Raw genomic sequence first — 20,145 nt, forward strand, 5'->3', positions numbered from 1 at the left:
AAACATTCCTAAACAGCTTTATTAATTTAAAACAAACATAAGCTTTCTGCGTGTGCTCTCACTCTCTAATATTATTTTGAATTTATCTGATGGGGGGCTCTTATTATTCAGGAAAATTATCTAGTTTGACAAGCACATTCAAACAGATTTCCATACTGTTTAAAAGAATTATGTTATGTTTTCTGAGTTTATTTAAACAATTTTAATAAGGCATGCATCATACGCTACTTATTGTAACCTTGCTTTACGTTCAGTAAGCTATTATTGGTTTTCATTCTATATAAACCATCAGCATTGTGCTTGTCTCTTTACAAAACACAGGGAATAGATAGCAAAAAATATTCCGATACAAGGGGAATGATCCTTCCCATAGCACCCAGACAGAGTGACAGCTGGGCCCTGAGAATTCTGTTGGGAAAAGAGAGGAATTTTCCATTAACTCCTCGAAGCCATGGAGCAGCGACAGGATTGTGTTGCAGGAGTTAGTTCAGGAATTAAAAGTAGCTGAGCCACTAAGTAATAGTGACCATAATATTCAACATCCTAATGGGAAATAAGATATCAAACAGTGACACTAAATTTTATAAAGGGAAATTTTAATAAAATGAGGCTAATCAAAGTGGCCCTAGAGTCAAAAGTAAATGAAGTAAAATCCTGACACATGGCATGGATGCTACCTCAGAAGACATTAATTTCTTCAAGGCATGCATACCATTGAACAAAATCAAAATCAGTAAGCAAGATATAAACCAGTATGCCTAGATGGAAAATTTTGAGAGATTTTTTGAGCCGAATAGAGATCTTTCAAAATCTGAAAATTGAATCCCAGTGAAACCAGTAAACAGCAGACAATATGTGAAAGGAAAATTAAGAAGGACTAGGGGGCTGCCCCCCTACTTGCTACGCTTGCCAACTCCCCCTCTCTGGGGGTAGACAGCCCAAGTGCTCCCTCTGGCCACTGGGGAGGGCTGGGCCAAGGCCGTGACAGCCCTGGCTGTCTTCCCCCTGCCCCCTCGGCCACTAGGGAGGGCCAAGGCTGTGCTCCTCCCACCCCATCCACCAGGGAGGGCCAAGGCTGTGCCAGAGTGACATGATGATGTCACTCTGTCGTCTTCCAGGAAACTTGTTTTTACAGAGAAAGGGAGTTAGGATGGATTTTGAAGAACAAATGAATATAAAAACAAAAATCCTTATAAATCAGATCTGGGAAGCCTGAGAGAGAAACTCACTGGATTCACTGGAATACCAAGAGACAAAAGGAGAAATTAAGAAAAAAAAGGTCATTGCTCAGAAGCTCAATGATTTAGTTGCATCCATCTCTGCTACAAAGGATGTTAGCGGGTATACCTACCCTGGTACTATGTTTTTCTGGTAATAAAATATAAGGTACTATCACAGATTGAGATGTCAGAAGAAATTGATGGACCTACTTGCTAATTTAAAAAGTAATAAGTCGCCAGACCCAGATGCTATAGTATATCTAAGAGTTCTGAGGGAGATTTAGTATTAAGTGGCTGAGCAGCTAAAATATTGGGGATCTCATTAAAAACAGCTATGATACTAGAGGATTTTATGGTAGCAGATCTCGTCACTATATTTTTAAAAGGCTGCAAGGTTGATTTGGGGGATTACAACTGGTAAACCTTGGATCTATATCTAGCAAACTGGTTAAAACTATAATAAAAACTGTAATAAAATGTTAAGATGGTTAGATCATGATATAGCAGTTTATAACTAGCCCAGGTTCTGTAAAGGAAAATCACATCTCATTAGTTTCTTAGGATTTGTTTAACATGATGATGAAATAAAGGATACAAAAGAATCAGTTAATGTAATTCGTTTAGATTTTAAATAGACCTTTGGCAAAGTCTCTCACAAAAGGCTACTAAAGAAACTAAGTTGGGAAACAAAGTATTGTCATGAATCAGAAAATGATTGAGACCGGAAACAGAGTAGGAATAAAAGGTCAATTTTCGTCATGACAAATGGTTAGCAGTGGTGTTGGCACCTCTAAGTGCCCTGGTAGATCAGTGGTTGCTGAATCTCTGGAAAGGTGAGTGCGCAGTCAAATTTAATTTTTAGATAATACACAGTTATTTAAGTTAGCGGTGTCCAAGTAAGAATATGAGGAGCTTCAGAGGGACAAAGTGAAACTAAATGAATGGGCAGCATGATGATTGATGAAGTTCAGAGTTGATAAATGCAAAGTAACACACACTGGAGGGAAAAATCTGAACTATTCATAAACCTGACATATCTTGGTGAAGCCCTCTGCTCAATGTGCAGCTATGGTCAAAAAAAAAGCAAATGAAACGATAGGATGCCTAAGGAAAGGGATGCTAGATATATAATATAAAAATATATATTTCCATTATACATCTGAGGCTCAGCCTTATATAGAACAGTGAACAGATAAAAAGGATCCAGAATGAAAGGGGTCTCTAAGAAGGGTGACATGAATTATTATAATCGTTACATTGATTGGGATAGTTTACTTTAGAAAGGAGAGAAGTGAGAGTGGGTTTGATCTAATTATATAAAATAATGAATGGCCTATGTAAGGTAAAATAGGAGTTTCTGTTTCCCCCTGTGACATAACACAAGAACAGTGGAACATTCAATAAAACTGGAAAGTGGGAAAGTCAAAACTGATGAAGGACAGTACTTTTTCATTTAAGACGTGTTTATACCCTGAAGCTTACTACTCTGTGATGTGACTGACTCCAAAAACACAGTAACAGTCCAAGAGGGATTGGACAATAATAGGCTTAACAAGAATGTCCAGATTTGAAATAGTTCATACTAAAAGAGTTTAGAAAGAAATATAAAACATTGTTTCAGGCTTAAACCAATCTCTGACTAGGGCAAATTAGCCTGAGGCCATCATGGAGGATGGTTCTTTTCCACATCTGTCTTCTGAAGAGGTTTCTTACACCTTTCTCTGAAGCATCTCTGGCTAACAGCTGAGACAGGACACTGTACTAGATGGATCGTTGTGTGAACCACTGTGGTAATTCCTTCGTCAGGATTGGCAATAAGCAGCCTGCAGCCCACATGTTGTTGTATAGAGTTAGCCTCTGGCAGGCGGCTAGCCACTTTATTTATCTGCGCATTTGCAGGTAAGACTGCTTACCGTTCCCAATGGCCACAGATCACTGTTCTTGGCCGCTGGGAACTGCAGGAAGCAACGCAGGCTGAGTCACGCTTCCTGCAGCTCTAATTGGCCAAGAACAGCAAACTGTGGCCAACAAGGACTGCAAGAGTCTATACCTGCAGATGCTCAAATAAATCATCTGACCCATGGCCCACCAGTGACCCTCGTGAACCACATCTGGGCCACAAGTCTCTTAGGGTACATCTGCTCAGCAGGGCTAAATCTGAAATAAGCTACACAACTTGAGCTACGTCAATGCGTAGCTAAAGTCAAAATAGCTTATTTCGGCTTTTGGTGCTGTCTGCACACCAGTCCGAGTTAGAGCATTCTTCTCCTGACTTCCCATACTTCTCATGAAATGAGGATTACAGGAGTCAGAGAAAGAAGTCCGGAGTAAGAAGAGAGATTAAGAAGACTTGGACTTTTCAGCTTAGAAAAGAGGGGTATGTCTACACTACCACCCTAGTTCTAACTAGGGTGATAATGTAGGCAACCGGAGTTGCAAATGAAGCCCGGGATTTGACTTTCCTGGGCTTCATTTGCATAAAGCCGGGCTCCGCCATTTTTAAATGTCCGCTAGTGCAGACTCCATGCCGCATGTAGCCGCGTGGCACGGAGTCTGCACTAGCGGACATTTTAAAATGGCGGCTCCCGGCTTTATGCAAATGAAGCCTGGGAAATTCAAATCCCGGGCTTCATTTGCAACTCCGGTTGCCTACATTACCACCCTAGTTCGAACTAGGGTGGTAATGTAGACATGCCCCAGGAGACTAAGGGGGGATATGATAGAGGTCTATAAAATCATCACTATATAAGAACTAGGGGTCACCAAATGAAATTAATAGGCAGCAGGTTTAAAACAAACAAAAGGAAGTTTTTCTTCCCTCAGCACACAGTCAACCTGTGAAACTCCTTGCCAGAAGACGTGGTGAAGGCTAGTACTTTAACAGGGTTCAAAAAAGAGCTAGATAGATTGATGGAGGTTAGGTCCATCAATGGCTATTAGCCAGGATGGGTAGGAATGGTGTCCCTAGCCTCTGTTTCTCTGGAGTTGGGTGACAGGGGAGGGATCACGTGAAGATTACCTGTTGTGATCCCTCCCTCTGGGGCATCTGGTATTGGCTGTTGTCAACTGTATACTGGGCTATATGGACTTTTGGTCTGACCCAGTATTGCTGTTCCTATTTTCCTCTGGCTGGGCATTATTTCTACATTATGTCAAAGTAACTGCTTGTGTGTAGATGCCAGCTGTTATTTCAGAATAAAGTTAGTTATTCCAAAATAACGCTGCTGTGTAGACATACCCTTATTGCCCACTCCTGTCCTATGTTCATATGTCCCTACTCTAGTCTCTGCCATTCCAATATCCCTTCTCCAGGTATGAAAAACTTCATATCTGAGCTGAAGGATCTGTATGGCCATGGATCCTCCCCCTCAACTCCAAAAAAGGCACTGCATACAACCATGCAAAGGACCCTAAAAGAGAAGCTCTCCATAACATGCACATGGGGTGCATGCTTTGAATGTGCTGTTGGCATGCTTCACTTCCTTGCACATTGTAACTATATTGATTCTGTTATGTTGAGGGCCCTGCACAGTAATGGAGGGAGATAATAGATATTGAGAAAAACATATTGGATGATGCAGATATCTCCTTTAGATTATAAAAAGATTTTATTTAATCTCTTTTTATAGGTAGATTTATGCTTTTATTAATCAGTTAAGTTAACACTGGTAGCTTTCATAGAAGAAAGGAAATTATAAGGACAAATCTGAATTAAGAAGATGGTCACCTTGCACACTAGAAAATGCTGGATGTTCCAGTCATCCAGTCCCTATAACATCTGATACGGTGATTGTCTTCATACCTATCTTCTAACACACATTCCTCATTCTTCACTCATACAAACAAAAATTACATAATTGTCTCTGTAAACACAGATCTAGTACAAAAAAAAATCTTAAATTAAAAAAGAAAACAATCCTAACAGTAAAAGGGTGATAGTAGACCCTTTTGGTGTATTTCTTCTTTAACATTAATAACAAACACAAGCAGTCTGCTTAATGCATTTCTGCCAACAGCACTAGGCTGCTCCTTTCTTCAAGTCAGAAGGATGGCTTGTAAGGTATACTGAGGCACATTACATTGCATAAAAGCTACATTTTAGTTTCGTAGTTACATTATCTCCCTTTTGACCTCTCAAGCATATAGGTAGGTAGGTAGGTAGGTAGGTAGATAGATAGATAGATAGATAGATATCATGAGCTTTCAGCATCCTTTCTCCAGATACTTTAAGAAAAAAGGAGGGGGGAAGATGAGTGGGAGACAGAGCATCTTTCTCTCCCCCACACCCTTCTATTTATTTCGAGTTTTCATTTCTCCTACTCATAACTCTGGTCATATGAAGAAGTGTATTGTGCCTATGAAAGCTCATGTTACCTTCTTTCTTCATGTTTAGTCTATAAAGTGCTACCAGATCATTTTTGTTTTTTTTATATAAAGTATGACCCTCTCAAGAATACTTCTTGAGTGGATCACACTTTATATAATTATTGGGTTTTTGCCAACGAAAGCTCATGATATATATTTTTAGTCTCTAAGGTTATGACCAGGGCTCTCCGAACCGCGGCGAGCCCCGCTCACCAGCCGCGCTGTCCGGCGATCTGAGCATGCCACAGGCGAGTAGATTGTATTATTTGTCAAGCCCTGACTATGACTACACTGCACGCTTATTTCAAAATAACAAAGTGCATGTCTTTACAGAAAGCCTATTACTTTGAAATTATTCTTTATCATTCATATTATTTTTTAATAATTTCAAAATAACGGGCTTCTTACTCCGACTTCTGTAACCCTAATTTCATAAGGAGTAAGAGAAGGGGAGGAGTAAGTGTGTTCTTCCTTCAACTTCCTGCTGTGTACACAGCGCCAAAAGTGGAGTTAAGGTACTTCGACTTCAGTTGGGCAATTAATGTAGCTGAAGTTGCATATCTTAACGCGACTTTAGCCCGCAGTGTAAACGTACCATAAGGTGCCACTGGACTACTCGTTATTTCAAAACAATATACTGAAAGTAATTTGAGCTAGTGACTGTGAGTTAACAAACATGTTCTTTATCCCACAACACATTCCCATTAAACAAATACAGGATAAAATAATTAATGGGTGAAACATGATAGATAATATGCCCTTAGAAGTAGGGGACCAGCCTGTAAAAATTTCATAGCAATGACAGGCTGTCATTTCTCTTTTAGTTAGATGTAGCAATTCTTAACAAGAATTTCACCTAGTAACAAATCAGGTTTAGCTCTGCTGGCGACATATTGCATCCATTCATATCTATAGATGTCAAACGATGACCTTTTTCATTGTTTTAAAAGATGTTCTAATACCCTAACATTTCCAGAATATTACCCAAAATATTTCATGTTGAAGTGATGCTAAGCTAAGAATTTGCATTTCAGTACATCAAATGGCCAAGGCAGTTTTCTTGCCTAATTTGATTTATTTGTTATACAACAGCCAGGTGGTGGTGTGTAACCACTGACAAATGTCCCATGTTGCTTTAAGGTGCCCCAAGCCCATTTGAACCAATATTAGCCTCATTCACAAGTAAGTAGAGACTATCTTGCAGTTGTGTCAGAGAACTTAGCTTGTTCTTAATTACCTCTAAATCACAGTTTTCATAATCCCTGTTTAAAAACCAGCTCCTCCTAATCTAGTGTCTGATACATCTCATTTTGCTTGCCCACTGGGGTGCTGATGTATTTATATCCAGGCCATCCAAATGGTAAGGGAGAAGGATAAATATATTGATTCCATTTTAGAGACGTTTATCTGAGTCCAATCCATATCAATTTTTATTTCTACTAGTAGTGGATTTAACAAGACTTTTACTGAATTACTTTGGGTCAAAAATTAGAGGGTTTTTTTATTTTAATCCAGATACTTCTTTGGAATGCATAGTTTCTGGTCCAAATTTTGGTACAGGTGTTCAGGAACCATCGTTACAATTTACTCCTGGGTATTGGACAGTATCCCACAATTACTGTTAGTATTTAACAAGCCCATCCTACTCGTATGATGATAGTGGGTACTGGTAGTCCATATTGTGTCACCTGTCATTTTTAGCCCAACACCTGTTTTCTGCATTAAGAGGGAACTGTAGGTACTGTAAAAGCGGCGAGAAGTCCTGTGGCACCTTATAGACTAACCGAAGTGTTGGAGCATAAGCTTTCGTGGGCAAAGACCCACTTCGTCAGATGCATGTACGTGTGGGTCTTATACTCCAACACACTTTAGTCTATAAGGTGCCACAGGACTCCTCGCCGCTTTTGCAGATTCAGACTAACATGGCTACCCCTCTAATATTTGTAGATACTGTAGGTATCTTCTAAATACCTAACATGCTTTGTGTACTATCAGTTATAGTAATAGGGAGCTTCTTTAAAGGAATCCATCATATGTTACAGGGAAGTTAAAAATAGGGTTGTTTAGAATAAAATGGTATGCAATCTGTTACAGAAAATACCCAGCCTAATTCCACTATTTTTACACATCCTAGGTTTTAATTGTTCAAATTTCCCATTTGTTATAGTGGGACATTTCATAGTGAGATATTAGATGTAGCAAACAAGGTAGAACTAGGTGCAGAAATAGCAAATATCTACTAGCCCATTATGTTTACAATACACCTTGTCCAGAATTTTCAAGAAGACCTCAGCATTCCTAGTTGAGTCCAAACATTCAGGAGGGTTCAGCACATGTAGGTACCAGTAAAAGTGGCCAGATTTTCTCTTTCAGTGCACTAAGCTCTTTCCAAAATCTGGTCCATAAATGTCACACTGGAGCTGCTCCAAACAAATCCGTCTTTAGTTGTGTGAAAGGAGCTGATGAAAATGTGGTCCCAAGTAAAATCCTTGCCTTACCAATTTTTCATACAAGGGCAAATAAAAGGGCAAGTGGACAACAACTGTAGCTTTCAGTGCCCTTAATGAAACCAGGAGACTGTGATGTGAATGCTAGTTCTAAAATACTATAGTATAATTGCATTTTCTCTCTCCTTTTCTCCCCATCCAGATAAAAGCTGTAATAAGAAAACTGATAAATAAATGCCAATATCTAGAACTTTCTGTCCACTTTGTAAAAGGAACATGGTGCCTCAACTGATAAATATGTTACATTTTGATTAAAAAAGTCTAAGTTCTCAAAAAAATCAGTTTAGTGAATTGAATATTATTTCCTTAACAGTTTTCATCCTGAACTCATTTAGTGGAGGAAAATGGATATTTCATCAGACATGGATTTGACATTCCATCACATTATACAGTAAACATTACAAATGGTGGGGGGTTTAAATGGAGAAGCTGGAAGAGCTAAGACAGTAGCTGCTGCAAGGCACTGGTTATCTCATTTAAACAGATATTAAACGTGGGTGCCAGTGGTGTGATCATCAGCTGCTTCCCACTTTGTGAATAAATTGCTTAGAAGGAGTCTTTTGCCTACCAGATGTGACCTAGATTTAGATTTCCAAAGGCAAAAAAAAAAAAGGTCTATTGTACAAAAAAAAAAAAACCCACCCAAAACAAAAAAACAATTGCGTGTGGTAAATGAGCTTATCTCACTTTTCCAGGTGTTTAAGCTAATATGTTATGGAATTACTGCTTCATTTATGAAAAATAATTAAGGAAGATGTTCCAGCAAATCAAATTTGGATAAAGGCTTAGGATAGTTATTATTGTGTTGGCAAGTTTTTAAATGGCAGGAAGAACAGGGAGCCAACACAGATAATAAAAATATAGAAAATTGTATGTGTGAAGAGGGTCTTTATAAATAAACAGTCAGACGTGGGTGTATTATCCATCTTGTGTTGTGATTTAGCAAAATATAGTAGAACAGTATGAACAGTTTCATTCCTTTCGGTGCATATTAAACAAGTATTTTTTTTTAAATAACAGCATTGATGTCTGTCGGCTCATTATTATCAATAGGCTTATTACTATGAATGTTAAATATAGCAGGAGAAGAAAGTCTAATGTCTTTATTCTTTTTTCCCCCACCTCTTTTAAATCTGTTACCTTCGTAGGAGCTGCTACTCGGAAACCAGACCCAGAGCCGGAGAAGGAGACAGACCACACTGTTAAAATTGCCGGAGTCATTGCAGGCATCTTGCTGTTCGTTATTATATTTCTGGGGGTTGTATTGGTAATGAAGAAAAGGTGAGCAGTTGATAGATGTTTTCTATGTGCATATTTGTGTCACAGCAGTTTTCAATATGATATAGGTAAAAGTATCCAGTCACCTCACTGGTCTTCACTACAGAGTTAAAGAAATGCTGCTGCTTTTCCTAGAAGCCCTGTGGCATTTTATGAAACTGTGCTATATGAATTTTTCATCTTGCAGCACTGTTTTTGTGAATTAAGGTTTGTGGCTTTGTGATAAAAGAAAAACAACTGAAGATTAATTATTTTAGCACTGTACATATTACTACTGCATGATAGGTCCAAATAATATAAGAACAGTATCTCTGTCCCAGGAGGGCGGTTTGAATCTGTTCAGCAGCTCAGCTAAAAGTTAGATATAAAGTGATTCCCCAACAGAAAGCTGAGAAAGTTGCCCATCTTGAAAGGAAAGGAAAAGTTTGGTCTAGATAGAAAAAGGACAGGGGAACTGAGATGAATTATGGTGTAGATTAAGTCTATATTGTTCTGTGCAGACTTCATCCTATAAAAACAAATGAAAATGGTTCACTTGTAAAGTTGCTGGACGTTTCCAAAAGTAGGTTGCACACACATGTGTTTAGGTTTGGTATTGTGGAAAAACTGCTACAGCAATAGACAGAGCTGCCTTGATTTGTTAAAGAAAAACCTTGCTGCCTTTCTGATTTCCATAACCATGTAAAAGGGGTAAAATGATTCCTGGTCAGGAGAAGGAGAAAACTGCTTGTTTTTGGCAGCAAGGAGATTGGAGAATTTCAGCAGCAAGTTGAATCAAGGTTTGGCCATCTAGTCTGAGATGCAGAAGATTTTGCAGCTGTGGGGCTGCATGTTTGTTCTTTCAGTGCTCATCCCTTACCCTTGCCTTCCAACCTACCTCCACTTCAGTTTCCTGGAACTTCCCACTAGCTTCTCAGTCATAGGCCTGTGTTTCCTTCTCTTCCTTAGAGGAAATTCAGGCCCTCCTGTTAAGTCCCTGATATATTGCTTGTAGGCTAGTGATTTGTACAAGTGCATAATAGCTCTGGGATTTTCCATACCTAGAGCACATTGAGCAATTGGTGGTAGTGGCTGTCTTGGAGCCCCCAAATGCACATTTAAATCAGTGGTAGGCAGGTACGTGCACTGGGGCTCAACTCAGAGCCAGCTGGGCCCCAGTGTTCTTTAAGATAGAAAGGGGTAAGTGGAGGGGATCTTGAGTTATGCTTAATAGAGGGGGAGTGTCCACTACAGGAACTAGAAGAGGAAATGAGAGACCATTACAGAGAAGAAAGGAAATTTGAGTCCAACCTAAATACTCTCTGGGACAGTAGAGCAATCCTACAAAACCCAGACATTCTCAGGGTTTATAGTCCTATGTATCAAGAGTAAAATCTTTTCTGAAATGCAGTACCTTCTCCTTCCATGCATTTGCTTTTAATTCTTTACAGCAATCATACTTTCCATTTTAAGCATAAAAATGAGGCCCAAAAGCCCCTTACCAAGTGAGACATGCAGGCATGCAGTGATTAAAGTTCCCCTGCATTGCTTTGCCAGTCCTGCACCACTTAATCCTGACCTACATGCAACACTCTTCTTAGTCTAGTTCTGAGACTCGTCTTCACCCAGATTGCCCCTTTTATAACAAATTACAGTTAAGATACCAGGAGTATTCCTGTGGCACCTTAGAGACTAACAGAAATATATAGGATCATGAGCTTTCATGGGTAAAACCCATTCATCAGATGAGTTGGAGTAGAAATAACAGATTCCAAGATGTGTATATGTGACAGAAAAAAACAGTTACCCGTTTTAATTATTCTAATTAAATGATCTGTATGTGTCCCATTTATAGCTTTTGATGTGAATGTCAAAAGCAGGGGGAATTGCCTTTGTAGTGCATTAACCAGTTAATATCTTTATTGAAGCCCAAGTTGATAGTCGAATTTGTAAATGAATTCCAGTTCAGCAGTCTCCCTCTGTAGTTGGATGATAATATTCCTTTGTAGAAGAACGTGTTATGCTTAAAAGAAGCACACGGGATCTTTTTCAGGGGGATAAATCAACACGCCGCATTTATTGATAATATAACAAAGTAGCATATGCATTTACACACACACACACACATACATACACATGCCCTGCTGATGGAATAGTTACCAGTCTGTTGCTCGGCCCAACCTATTGGCTAGATAGGTCGGGTGTGAGGAAGAAGGCTGGGTTCTTGTCAGTCTGGACTGATGCTCCATAGTCTTAGCAGGATGAGAACACGAAGAACTATACAAGACGCTCCATCCTTTATAAGATTTTCCTTCCATGCAAGTCTATGAATTTTGCCTTATCAGGCCTTCATCTGTCATTCAGCATCATAATCAATCTTCTTACGACATACGCTTACTGGGAAGAAGTTGTTCTCACAGTTATTTGATGTCCATATGCTGATGACCCCTCAGGGGTGTTGTCTTCTGGTGAAAGTTGTTATTAGTTCCCTATCAAGGAGTGCTTGCCACTAACTTCAGGGTTTGTCAATCTGCCTTGGTCCAGTTTGCGTCTTCAGTGTGCTTTCACTTAGTTGATAATTATCTGGTACTTCTGAGTCTCTAGCCCCTCCTTTGATCATTTGAGCATGCAGTGGTCTTCACACTTATCTCTCCTAAAACGTACGTTCTCTCATTCACACAAACAATACATTTACAGAATTGCAGCATGGAACAGTGGGGAACTTCTAGTCACTTTAACAAAATTACGAAGTCTTTCAACATTAAACTTCTTTTTATCTACTACAAGGCCTTGCCTAATATTAACATCACTATGTATTGCAATATTCCATCCTTTGCTTTAACATGAGAACATGCTAACATCAACAGAGCTTGAGCTAAGTTAACAAAGTTACCTGGCCTGTCTGAGGCCTACATGTTGTGTTTAAGTTTAATCCAAACCTTTTGCTATAACATACATTCATTATAACTAACTAACTTATTAGTTACACAATTCCAGGGCTACAAATGGCTTCTTTTAAATTCTGTCCAGGCAGGTTAAAATGTGTGTGTTGCTAATCCTGATTTGTGTCCATTTATCCTTTGTACAGAGACTGTCCAATTTGGCCAGTATACATGGCATTCCTGCCACTTCATGCCATAGATCAGATTAGAGGATGTGCAGTTGTATGAACCCCTGATGTTGTGACTTATGTGGTTAGGTCCTGTGATGGTGTCACTTGTATAGATATTGTGGATAGAATTGGCAACAGGGTTTCTTGAAGGAGTAGGGGTACGTCTACACTTGCTCCCTATCTCGAGTTAGGGATGCAAATGTAGCCAACCGAAATTGCTAATGAAGCGGGGATTTAAATATGTTTAATTAGCATAATCTCGCCCGCGCGCTATTCCAATCGCCAGCTGATTTGACCTAGGAAGTGCACTTTGGACCACGTTAGTTCAAATCAAACCCCTCAAAAAATGAGGAGTAACGTTCGTTCGAACCAAGGGGTTTGATTCGACTAATGCGGCCTGGAGTGCACTTCCTGGTTCAAATCAGCTGGCGATCAGAATAGCGCGCAAGTGAGATTATGCTAATGAAGCATGGGATATTTAAATCCCCGCTTTATTAGCAATTTAGGTCGGCTACATTTGCATCCCTATCTCAAGATAGGGAGCAAGTGTAGACGTGCCCTATGTTCCTGGGTGAGTGTATCTGTGCTGTGCTGTGTGGCTACTGGAAAGTATTTGCTTCAGGTTGGGGGTTATCTGTAGGTGAGGATTGGCCTCCCAAGTACTGTGAGAGTGAGGGGTTGTTTTCCAGGATAGAAAGAGCTAAGGCTCCTCTTTCCTCCCCAGGAGAGCTGCCTATGAGTAATGGAAAGACTACTTGGGTCCTGCTCCGCCCATAGTTTTCTCCAAGCAGGTAAAAGTTGGCTCCTCAGCTGCTCCCATGTTTGTTGCTTTCTTGAGGCATTGGGGAGACTCCAGCTCCATGTGGTTGGTAGCAGTTATTATGCTCCCCCAGACATAATAACTCTTAGGGTATGTCTAGACTACATGGCTCCATCGACAGAGCCATGTAAACTAGTTTACCCAACATAATCAATGAAGCGGGGATTTAAATAATCCCTGCTTCGTTAAAATAAAAATGGCCGCCTCACCGTGCCGACAATCAGCTGATCCAGCACAGCGCGGCAGTCTAGATGCGGATTGGTCAACAAGGGAAGCCTTTGTCGACCGCTCCTGTAAACCTCGTTTCACGCCAGATCAGCTGATTGTCGGTGGCCATTTTTATTTTAATGAAGCAGGGATTATTTAAATCCCCGCTTCATTGACTATGTCGGATAAACTAGTTTACATGGCTCCATTGACAGTGCCATGTAGTTTAGACATACCCTTAGTTCATCTTTTGGGATAAATGTTCTTAATCACTGAGAGTCTGCTAGACTAAAAAGTCTGCTAGTAATTAAACTGAAACCACTAAACTAAGGCCTATCTACAGTAACCCCATCCAGGAGCTATTTTTACAAAATGTCCCTTGATATTGTTAGAATTCAGTTTAATCTTTTAGTGTGGCTAGGATTTACAGGTAATTGATTGTTAACCACGTCCTTGAATGGAGATGTAGAGTACAGTTAGCACTCGTCTACATTACAAAATGTACCCAGATTTTAACCAGCTATGGGGTATTTTGTCCAGAGTTCCTAGCATAGACTGGCCTGGAAACAACTGCACTTAATGACCCAAGTAAAACTTGAACCAATTATTCAGTCGAATTTTAACTGTCTATGTCACTTAGGGTCCCTTTATTTCACCTAGATTGTTACTGTGTATACAATATGCATTCAAAGGGAATTTATAATTGTCTTGCAAGGTAGACATCCCTGCTATATGTCCAAGATATGTTCCAAAAAACGTGGACATATGGTGAAATAATGTAAAGTGGGAAATTTCTTTGATTTGCCTTTAAGCGGCTGACTTGTTTGAGTGATTTTTTTTTAATTGTACTTTTGCGATGATTACATTTATTGATAATTGGGCATCAGTTACTTCAATGGAGGTTTTAAGTGATTAAGGATTCAGGTCAGTGACCAAAAATAGCACCTTGCATTTCTGTGGCACTTTGCTCCAGGAACCTCAAAGCTCTTCATAACTCCATTTTAATTAAACTTCCCAATGTTCCTCTAAAGTGGTTCTTAATTGTCATTCTCATTTTATATACTGAGGCACAGAAAAAGTGCACATAAGGAACTGGTGGCAGAGCTAGGTATTGAGCTGAGATTTTTGCCTCCTAGTTTGATGCGCCAACTACTAAACTCTTCTTTCAGCATAAAGATGCTGGTTGCTTTAATGGCTACTACAGTGGGTGGGGGAACCTGGGACATGATTGCTATATCAATTTACAGTGGACTGGGAGTGTCCTGCTGTCAAATATGATCTGTCTGTCTCACTTAAGGCTTGGTCCAAAGTCCATTGAAGTCCACAGGCATCTTTCTATTGACTTGAGTGGAATTTGAATCTACCCCTCCTTGCATTGTTCAAGCAACTTACCCAGTCTCATGCTGGCGTCAACATTCCTGCATTGAAAATTGCAGGACCTTATTGACAACTAAATTCATAATGAGAGTTTTGGTGTCACTGGCAAATTATTTAAAAAAAACCTCAATGGAGCAAAAGTGATAGCAATATTCCTGCAATGTGTGGTAAACAATAATAATAAATAGGAGCCTGGGAGGGGGAGAGAGAGAGGGATAAAAGGCATAATTAATCTACTATATTGTCTGGCTGTTCTTTTTCTTTTTTAATTATTATTTCAAATAAGTTTCCAAAAAGATGGCAGGCTAAAAAATTAGATTTAATGGGAGAGTTTTGCTCAAGGGCATGTTTATTTAGAATGCAGCAGTTCCATTTTGTGCCACCATCTTGTTACTGCAGTGGGAGTGCAGCAAACCATTAGTTATTAATATTTGATTGTCAGAAACTGTCTCAGCTCTCCACAACAATAAAGGGTTGTTTTTTTTTGTCTGCTTCTTTTGTTTCCACTCTGAGATGCATTTATACCTGAGCATTCTAATATTTTCTTATGTGTTTATCTTTTTAAATAAGTAAGGAATGGAGATAGGTGACTAGTCCACTACCCGATAAGTCTAGGCTTATTGGGTGGTCAACTCACTACTTGACTAGTCGCTCTTCCTTCCCCCCCCCCCTCCCTGCCCCTCATTGCTGCCTCTGTATTAGAGGCATCAAGGGGGTCAGCAGGAGCCAATCCTGGTGAGAAACCAGGAATAACTCAGGTCAAGGGGAAGACCCAACCAAGCCCTTCATTCCTCTTGCCATGCCCTCTATGCTAGCTGCAGAAGAGGGGTGATGCAGAAATCATTATGCTAACTATGCTACCTGAATTAAGCTCCTTCTCTTATAAAATATGATAAAGAGACTGTTCACATATATAAAAAGTAAAATAGAACTCTGTTTCTAAGGTTGCACATTTTTCCAAAGTGTGGACAATGTCTTTGCCAAATGATCTATTTTTCCAAGTCTTAGTTTTCTATTTCTTAATTTACCCAGGTGTAGAATATTTTTATAACAGATTTTCCCTTTATAGCCACTCAGAATTGTGGGAATTTAAAATTACAGAATCTAATTTTCAAGGAGTCTCATCTGTAAAACCTCTAGATCGTGTTATAAGAAACAATATAAAAATAACTTGAACATGAGACATTTAATTTTTCTTCTGTTATATCACACCATAATTTGATGTATTCACACAAATTAAAGCACCTGAGTTTTCAACATTTTTTAAACCGAATAATTTATCTCAATAACATGTTTGGCAGAATTATGCATACAAGCAACCAGCAGTGCAGCACTGATTAATTATATTTATTGTTGTTTCTAAAATTGCTATACATCTTTTAGATGTATGAGAACATTTGTACTAATTACATTAAATCCCTGTCATGGCAACATATGGCAGGGAATAGGGTTTGTAGTGTCATGAGATTCTAAATGGGAACTAGCAAATGAGTAATTTCTGAGAAGAGAAGGGAAAAAAAGATGATGATGATTACACTACATACCAAAACAACCTCCTCCCAAGATAATATAGATAAACGGAGCCATTTTCATACAGCCCAATTCTGCTCTGCTCCTTCATGCACTGAATTTAGTAGAAGATATACCTAAGTAAGGATTTTATCCATAGCCTTTCTATTAACTGTATTCTTAGCTCTCTTTTAAAACCCAGTTTTTGCAGGTGTGCATTTTGCAAATGTGCCACGTGTGATTAAATGTTCAGTACCAAGCCTTTGTGTTCAAACAATACTGTTAAGTATAAGAAAAATGGGAATAAAAACTGGAAAATATTTCTGAAGGCATTCTCAAACAAAGAAGATGAGAGAGAAAATGTGATGAAAGCTGAGTTTTCAAAGAGGTGCCTGCAGCATGTTGCCTAAGGCAAGTTAACATTAGTGCTAGTCGTTTGCCAGGCCTGTTTACATGTTTTTGGTGCAGTCATAACACTGTATCTATGTGCTGTGAGAATTACAGATGCCTATCCAGTTTATTTCAGCCTTTTATCTAACCAGTACATTAACATTATTTATCGCTACGTTTTTTGGAGAATAAGTTTCTTTTTAATTAGAATCTATCTTTGGAATTTAACCAGAGAGAAATGCATCCTTTTGTGGAAGGCTTTGCCTCTCCATGCTTTGGGAGCCTAGATCAGGGAGTGAGAGAGGTGCAGCAGGAGCCCCTGTGCACTCTGCTCAGTGCAAAAGTGGGCTCCTCTCAATGTGCTGAAATGGAGGGAATCATTGTGAGGGAGGTCAAGTGCCAAAGGGCATTGGATCCACGTTGATACGGATGAACAGACTTGGGATCCAACTGGCCTTTTGTAGTAGTCCCAGGGGCAGAAATAGTAGATGTGTAGGTGTAGGATTCTGCCCACAGACTGGGAATGAATTCTGTTTTCACACCACCAGCAAACCCCCACTATGATCCCTGAATACAGCCCTTTCACTGGAGTTCTGCGAGGGAAGGAGTGAAATTCACTCTTAGTGAAGTAATTCTGAAACAAAGGAATAAGTTACTTTTCTGTAATTAAATGCCTAATGAAAAGTGGAAACACACTTTTCTATGACAGTTTATTTGGCATTCCTAAAACAGGCTTTGGGTGACAGGCTACTAGCTGCCCTGCGCCTTTGCGCATGCCCTGCGCCTTTACATGGAGGGTTGATGTTTGGCTGGCTGGCTGAATGAAGGGAACAATGCTTTATGACTGATGGGTGGGAGATGAAAACTGCTGCAAAAGAAGTCGTTGTGGTCGCTTACTCATCCCCTAGAAATGGAGGGTTCAAAAGGTCCACCTGAAGCCTCCCTTATATACTTTGCAGGCTGAAGCTGGACCTACTGGCCCTCCCCTTTAGGTGATAAGATACCAAGTTTGGCTAAGACCTATTGTAGGCGTTAAGCTAGTCACTCCCTTTTTTAGAGGGGCAGGATAGGAGTTTTTCCCTTGCCACCATATTGGCTTGGGTACAGTTGAGGACTTTTTGCCTTTGCTACACCAGGTTCCGGAAGGACTCTGTACATACATGGCATGACGCGCAGTAGGGCACATATTGCAACTCAGGCTATGTCTAGACTGCAAGCCTCTTTCGAAAGAGGCTCTTTCGAAAGATACTTTCGAAAGAGCCTCTTTCGAAAGAGAGCGTCTAGACTGCACGCGGAACTTTCGAAAGCAAGTTGCTTTTTCAAAAGAAAGCACCCAGTGAGTCTGGATGCTCTCTTTCGAAGAAGCCCTATTTACATTCAAGAACGCCTTCTTTCGAAAGAAGCACTTTCGAAAGAAGGCGTTCTTCCTCGTGAAATGAGGTTTACCGCCGTCGAAAGAAAAGCCGCGTTCTTTCGATTTAATTTCGAAAGAACGCGGCTGCAGTCTAGACGCAGGTGAAGTTTTTTCGGAAAAAGGCTACTTTTCCCGAAAAAAACCCTGAGTCTGGACACAGCCTCACTGTTTATGTGTAGAGTGGGTGTCCAGTGCAGGCATGCCATAGCAAAGGTACACAGTGACTGGATAAATGGCTTGGAAAAGGACTTACAAAGAGGTGTTAAAGGAACAAACACGGTAAGGTTGTGGACTCCTGTGATTAGTATGGTGCAGAGCCAACCCCTGTGTTCTTAATAAGCATGTTAAATATCAGTTAATTTACTAATCAAGTATTGGATAAAATTTCCATCAACTACTCAACTAATCAATAGGCACTTCCGCATTCCAGAAATGCTGTGCAGAGCCCAGAATCAGCTGGGGAGTCCCCAGCTGACCCTACACTCCACGAAGCACTGCCGCTTTGAAACACCACCTTGTCGCTGCCACTTTGAAGTATCTCTTCTTCTCCCCCCCCCCCTTCCCGTTCGCTGCCTCTATCTGGGATCGACTAGTCGACCGACTATCCAATAAGCATTTGCTTATCAGATAGTTAACTAGTCCTTAACATCCTTAATTCTGATAGCCCACCGTAACCCTGCAATGTACATCAGCCAGGCAGTCTCAGGCATCTAATAATAAAGATAAATCTATGTCAAATATCTCTTGTCCTTCTTTTGATATAGCCAGGCAATCATATATGTGGTAGGCTACATTGTAATGTCTGTAAGAAACTAGAGAGCAAAACCACTCCACAGTACTCTGCTTGGAAGAACAGCTACTTTTATAAGCATTCTAAGACTTTTTATTGCTAAGCTTCTAATTGATGCATTAGAGATGCCGTGTCATTCTTCCTAAACCAATTAATATAATGTGTAATAAAAGCATGCTTAGCATCTTACGTGTGTGTCTGTGTATGTATTATATGGATGTATATAATACATAACTTATGTATTTCATACATTATTTAGCTGTTAGAATTGTTTTAAACTGTCTTTAACATTTCCGTGAAGCATTATGTATTTTACTGCTTGAAGTTTTATGGAGATTGGATATGCCATTTGTCCATTCCAGATATGTTGCATGCTATGCCTGAAATGTAGTCGTACTACCTTTCATTTGTGTCACCACTTCTGGTCTCAGTTCATCTTGATTTTTCATACATTAATATTTGGCTTTTCTTTCCTTCCATTTCATCTTTTCCACCACTGCCTAAATCCTTCCACCATCATGGCAGAAGAAGCTATCACTCCTACACTTATTACCTGTAAGTAACTTCTTTGTGCATCATCAGAGACATACTTTCTGCCATGTTGTTCCACGTGTGAGTAGTGAATGCTAATGATGGAACTTCCTTTGTGAAACTCAAATACTTCGAAGTTTTACAGTGCTAAAAACAACTCATGTATTTTGAGGCAGTATTTAATAGTGTAATCACATAACACTTTTCTCAGAAGACCCGCCTTCATTCATTACACCAAGTGAATGGAGAATGAGACTAGTTTGTGCATTGGATGAGTCTATAGCCTCACAGAACCTTGCTTTATTCTCTGCGGAGCATTGGAAAATGTGTTCATTGAATGAATCAGGGGGCAATAAGATAGTCTGGTTATTAAGGCACAGATTAAGACTCAGGAGACTGCATTCTATCCATGGTTCAGTCACAGACTCCCTGTGTGTTGCTGGACAATTTGCTTAAGCTGTAATTTTCAGAAACTGTCAATAAGTATGAGACATGTGGGACCTGATTTATAAAAGTGTTCAACAGTCAGCACTCAAAATGAAATGAAGGGGGTACTCAGCATCTTCAGAAAAAAAAGCCTTGGGTGTCTGGAGCAGGCCACCCACTGAGGCACCCAAAATTAGCAGACTCTAGCAAATTTTGGCCC

The 20,145-nt window shown here is 39.8% G+C and overlaps 1 protein-coding gene across 10 annotated transcripts in view; it reads left to right on the forward strand.

Moving 5' to 3' along the window:
* Nucleotides 1-20,145, forward strand: part of PTPRM (protein tyrosine phosphatase receptor type M) — a 700,717-nt gene that overhangs the window by 470,009 nt on the left and 210,563 nt on the right. For 6 of the 10 annotated variants that reach the window (XM_075920955.2, XM_075920961.2, XM_075920956.2 and 3 more), the window contains one exon: nt 9,241-9,373. In XM_075920955.2, the coding sequence (XP_075777070.1) occupies nt 9,241-9,373 (133 nt within the window). Of the gene's footprint in view, nt 1-9,240; nt 9,374-19,493; nt 19,524-20,145 lie in introns of all 10 variants that reach the window. The other 4 variants (XM_075920958.2, XM_075920953.2, XM_075920954.2 and 1 more) reach the window with 1 other exon arrangement.

Source organism: Pelodiscus sinensis, chromosome 2, assembly GCF_052426305.1.
Source record: "Pelodiscus sinensis isolate ZL-2025 chromosome 2, ASM5242630v1, whole genome shotgun sequence".
NCBI classification, from domain to species: Eukaryota; Metazoa; Chordata; order Testudines; family Trionychidae; genus Pelodiscus; species Pelodiscus sinensis.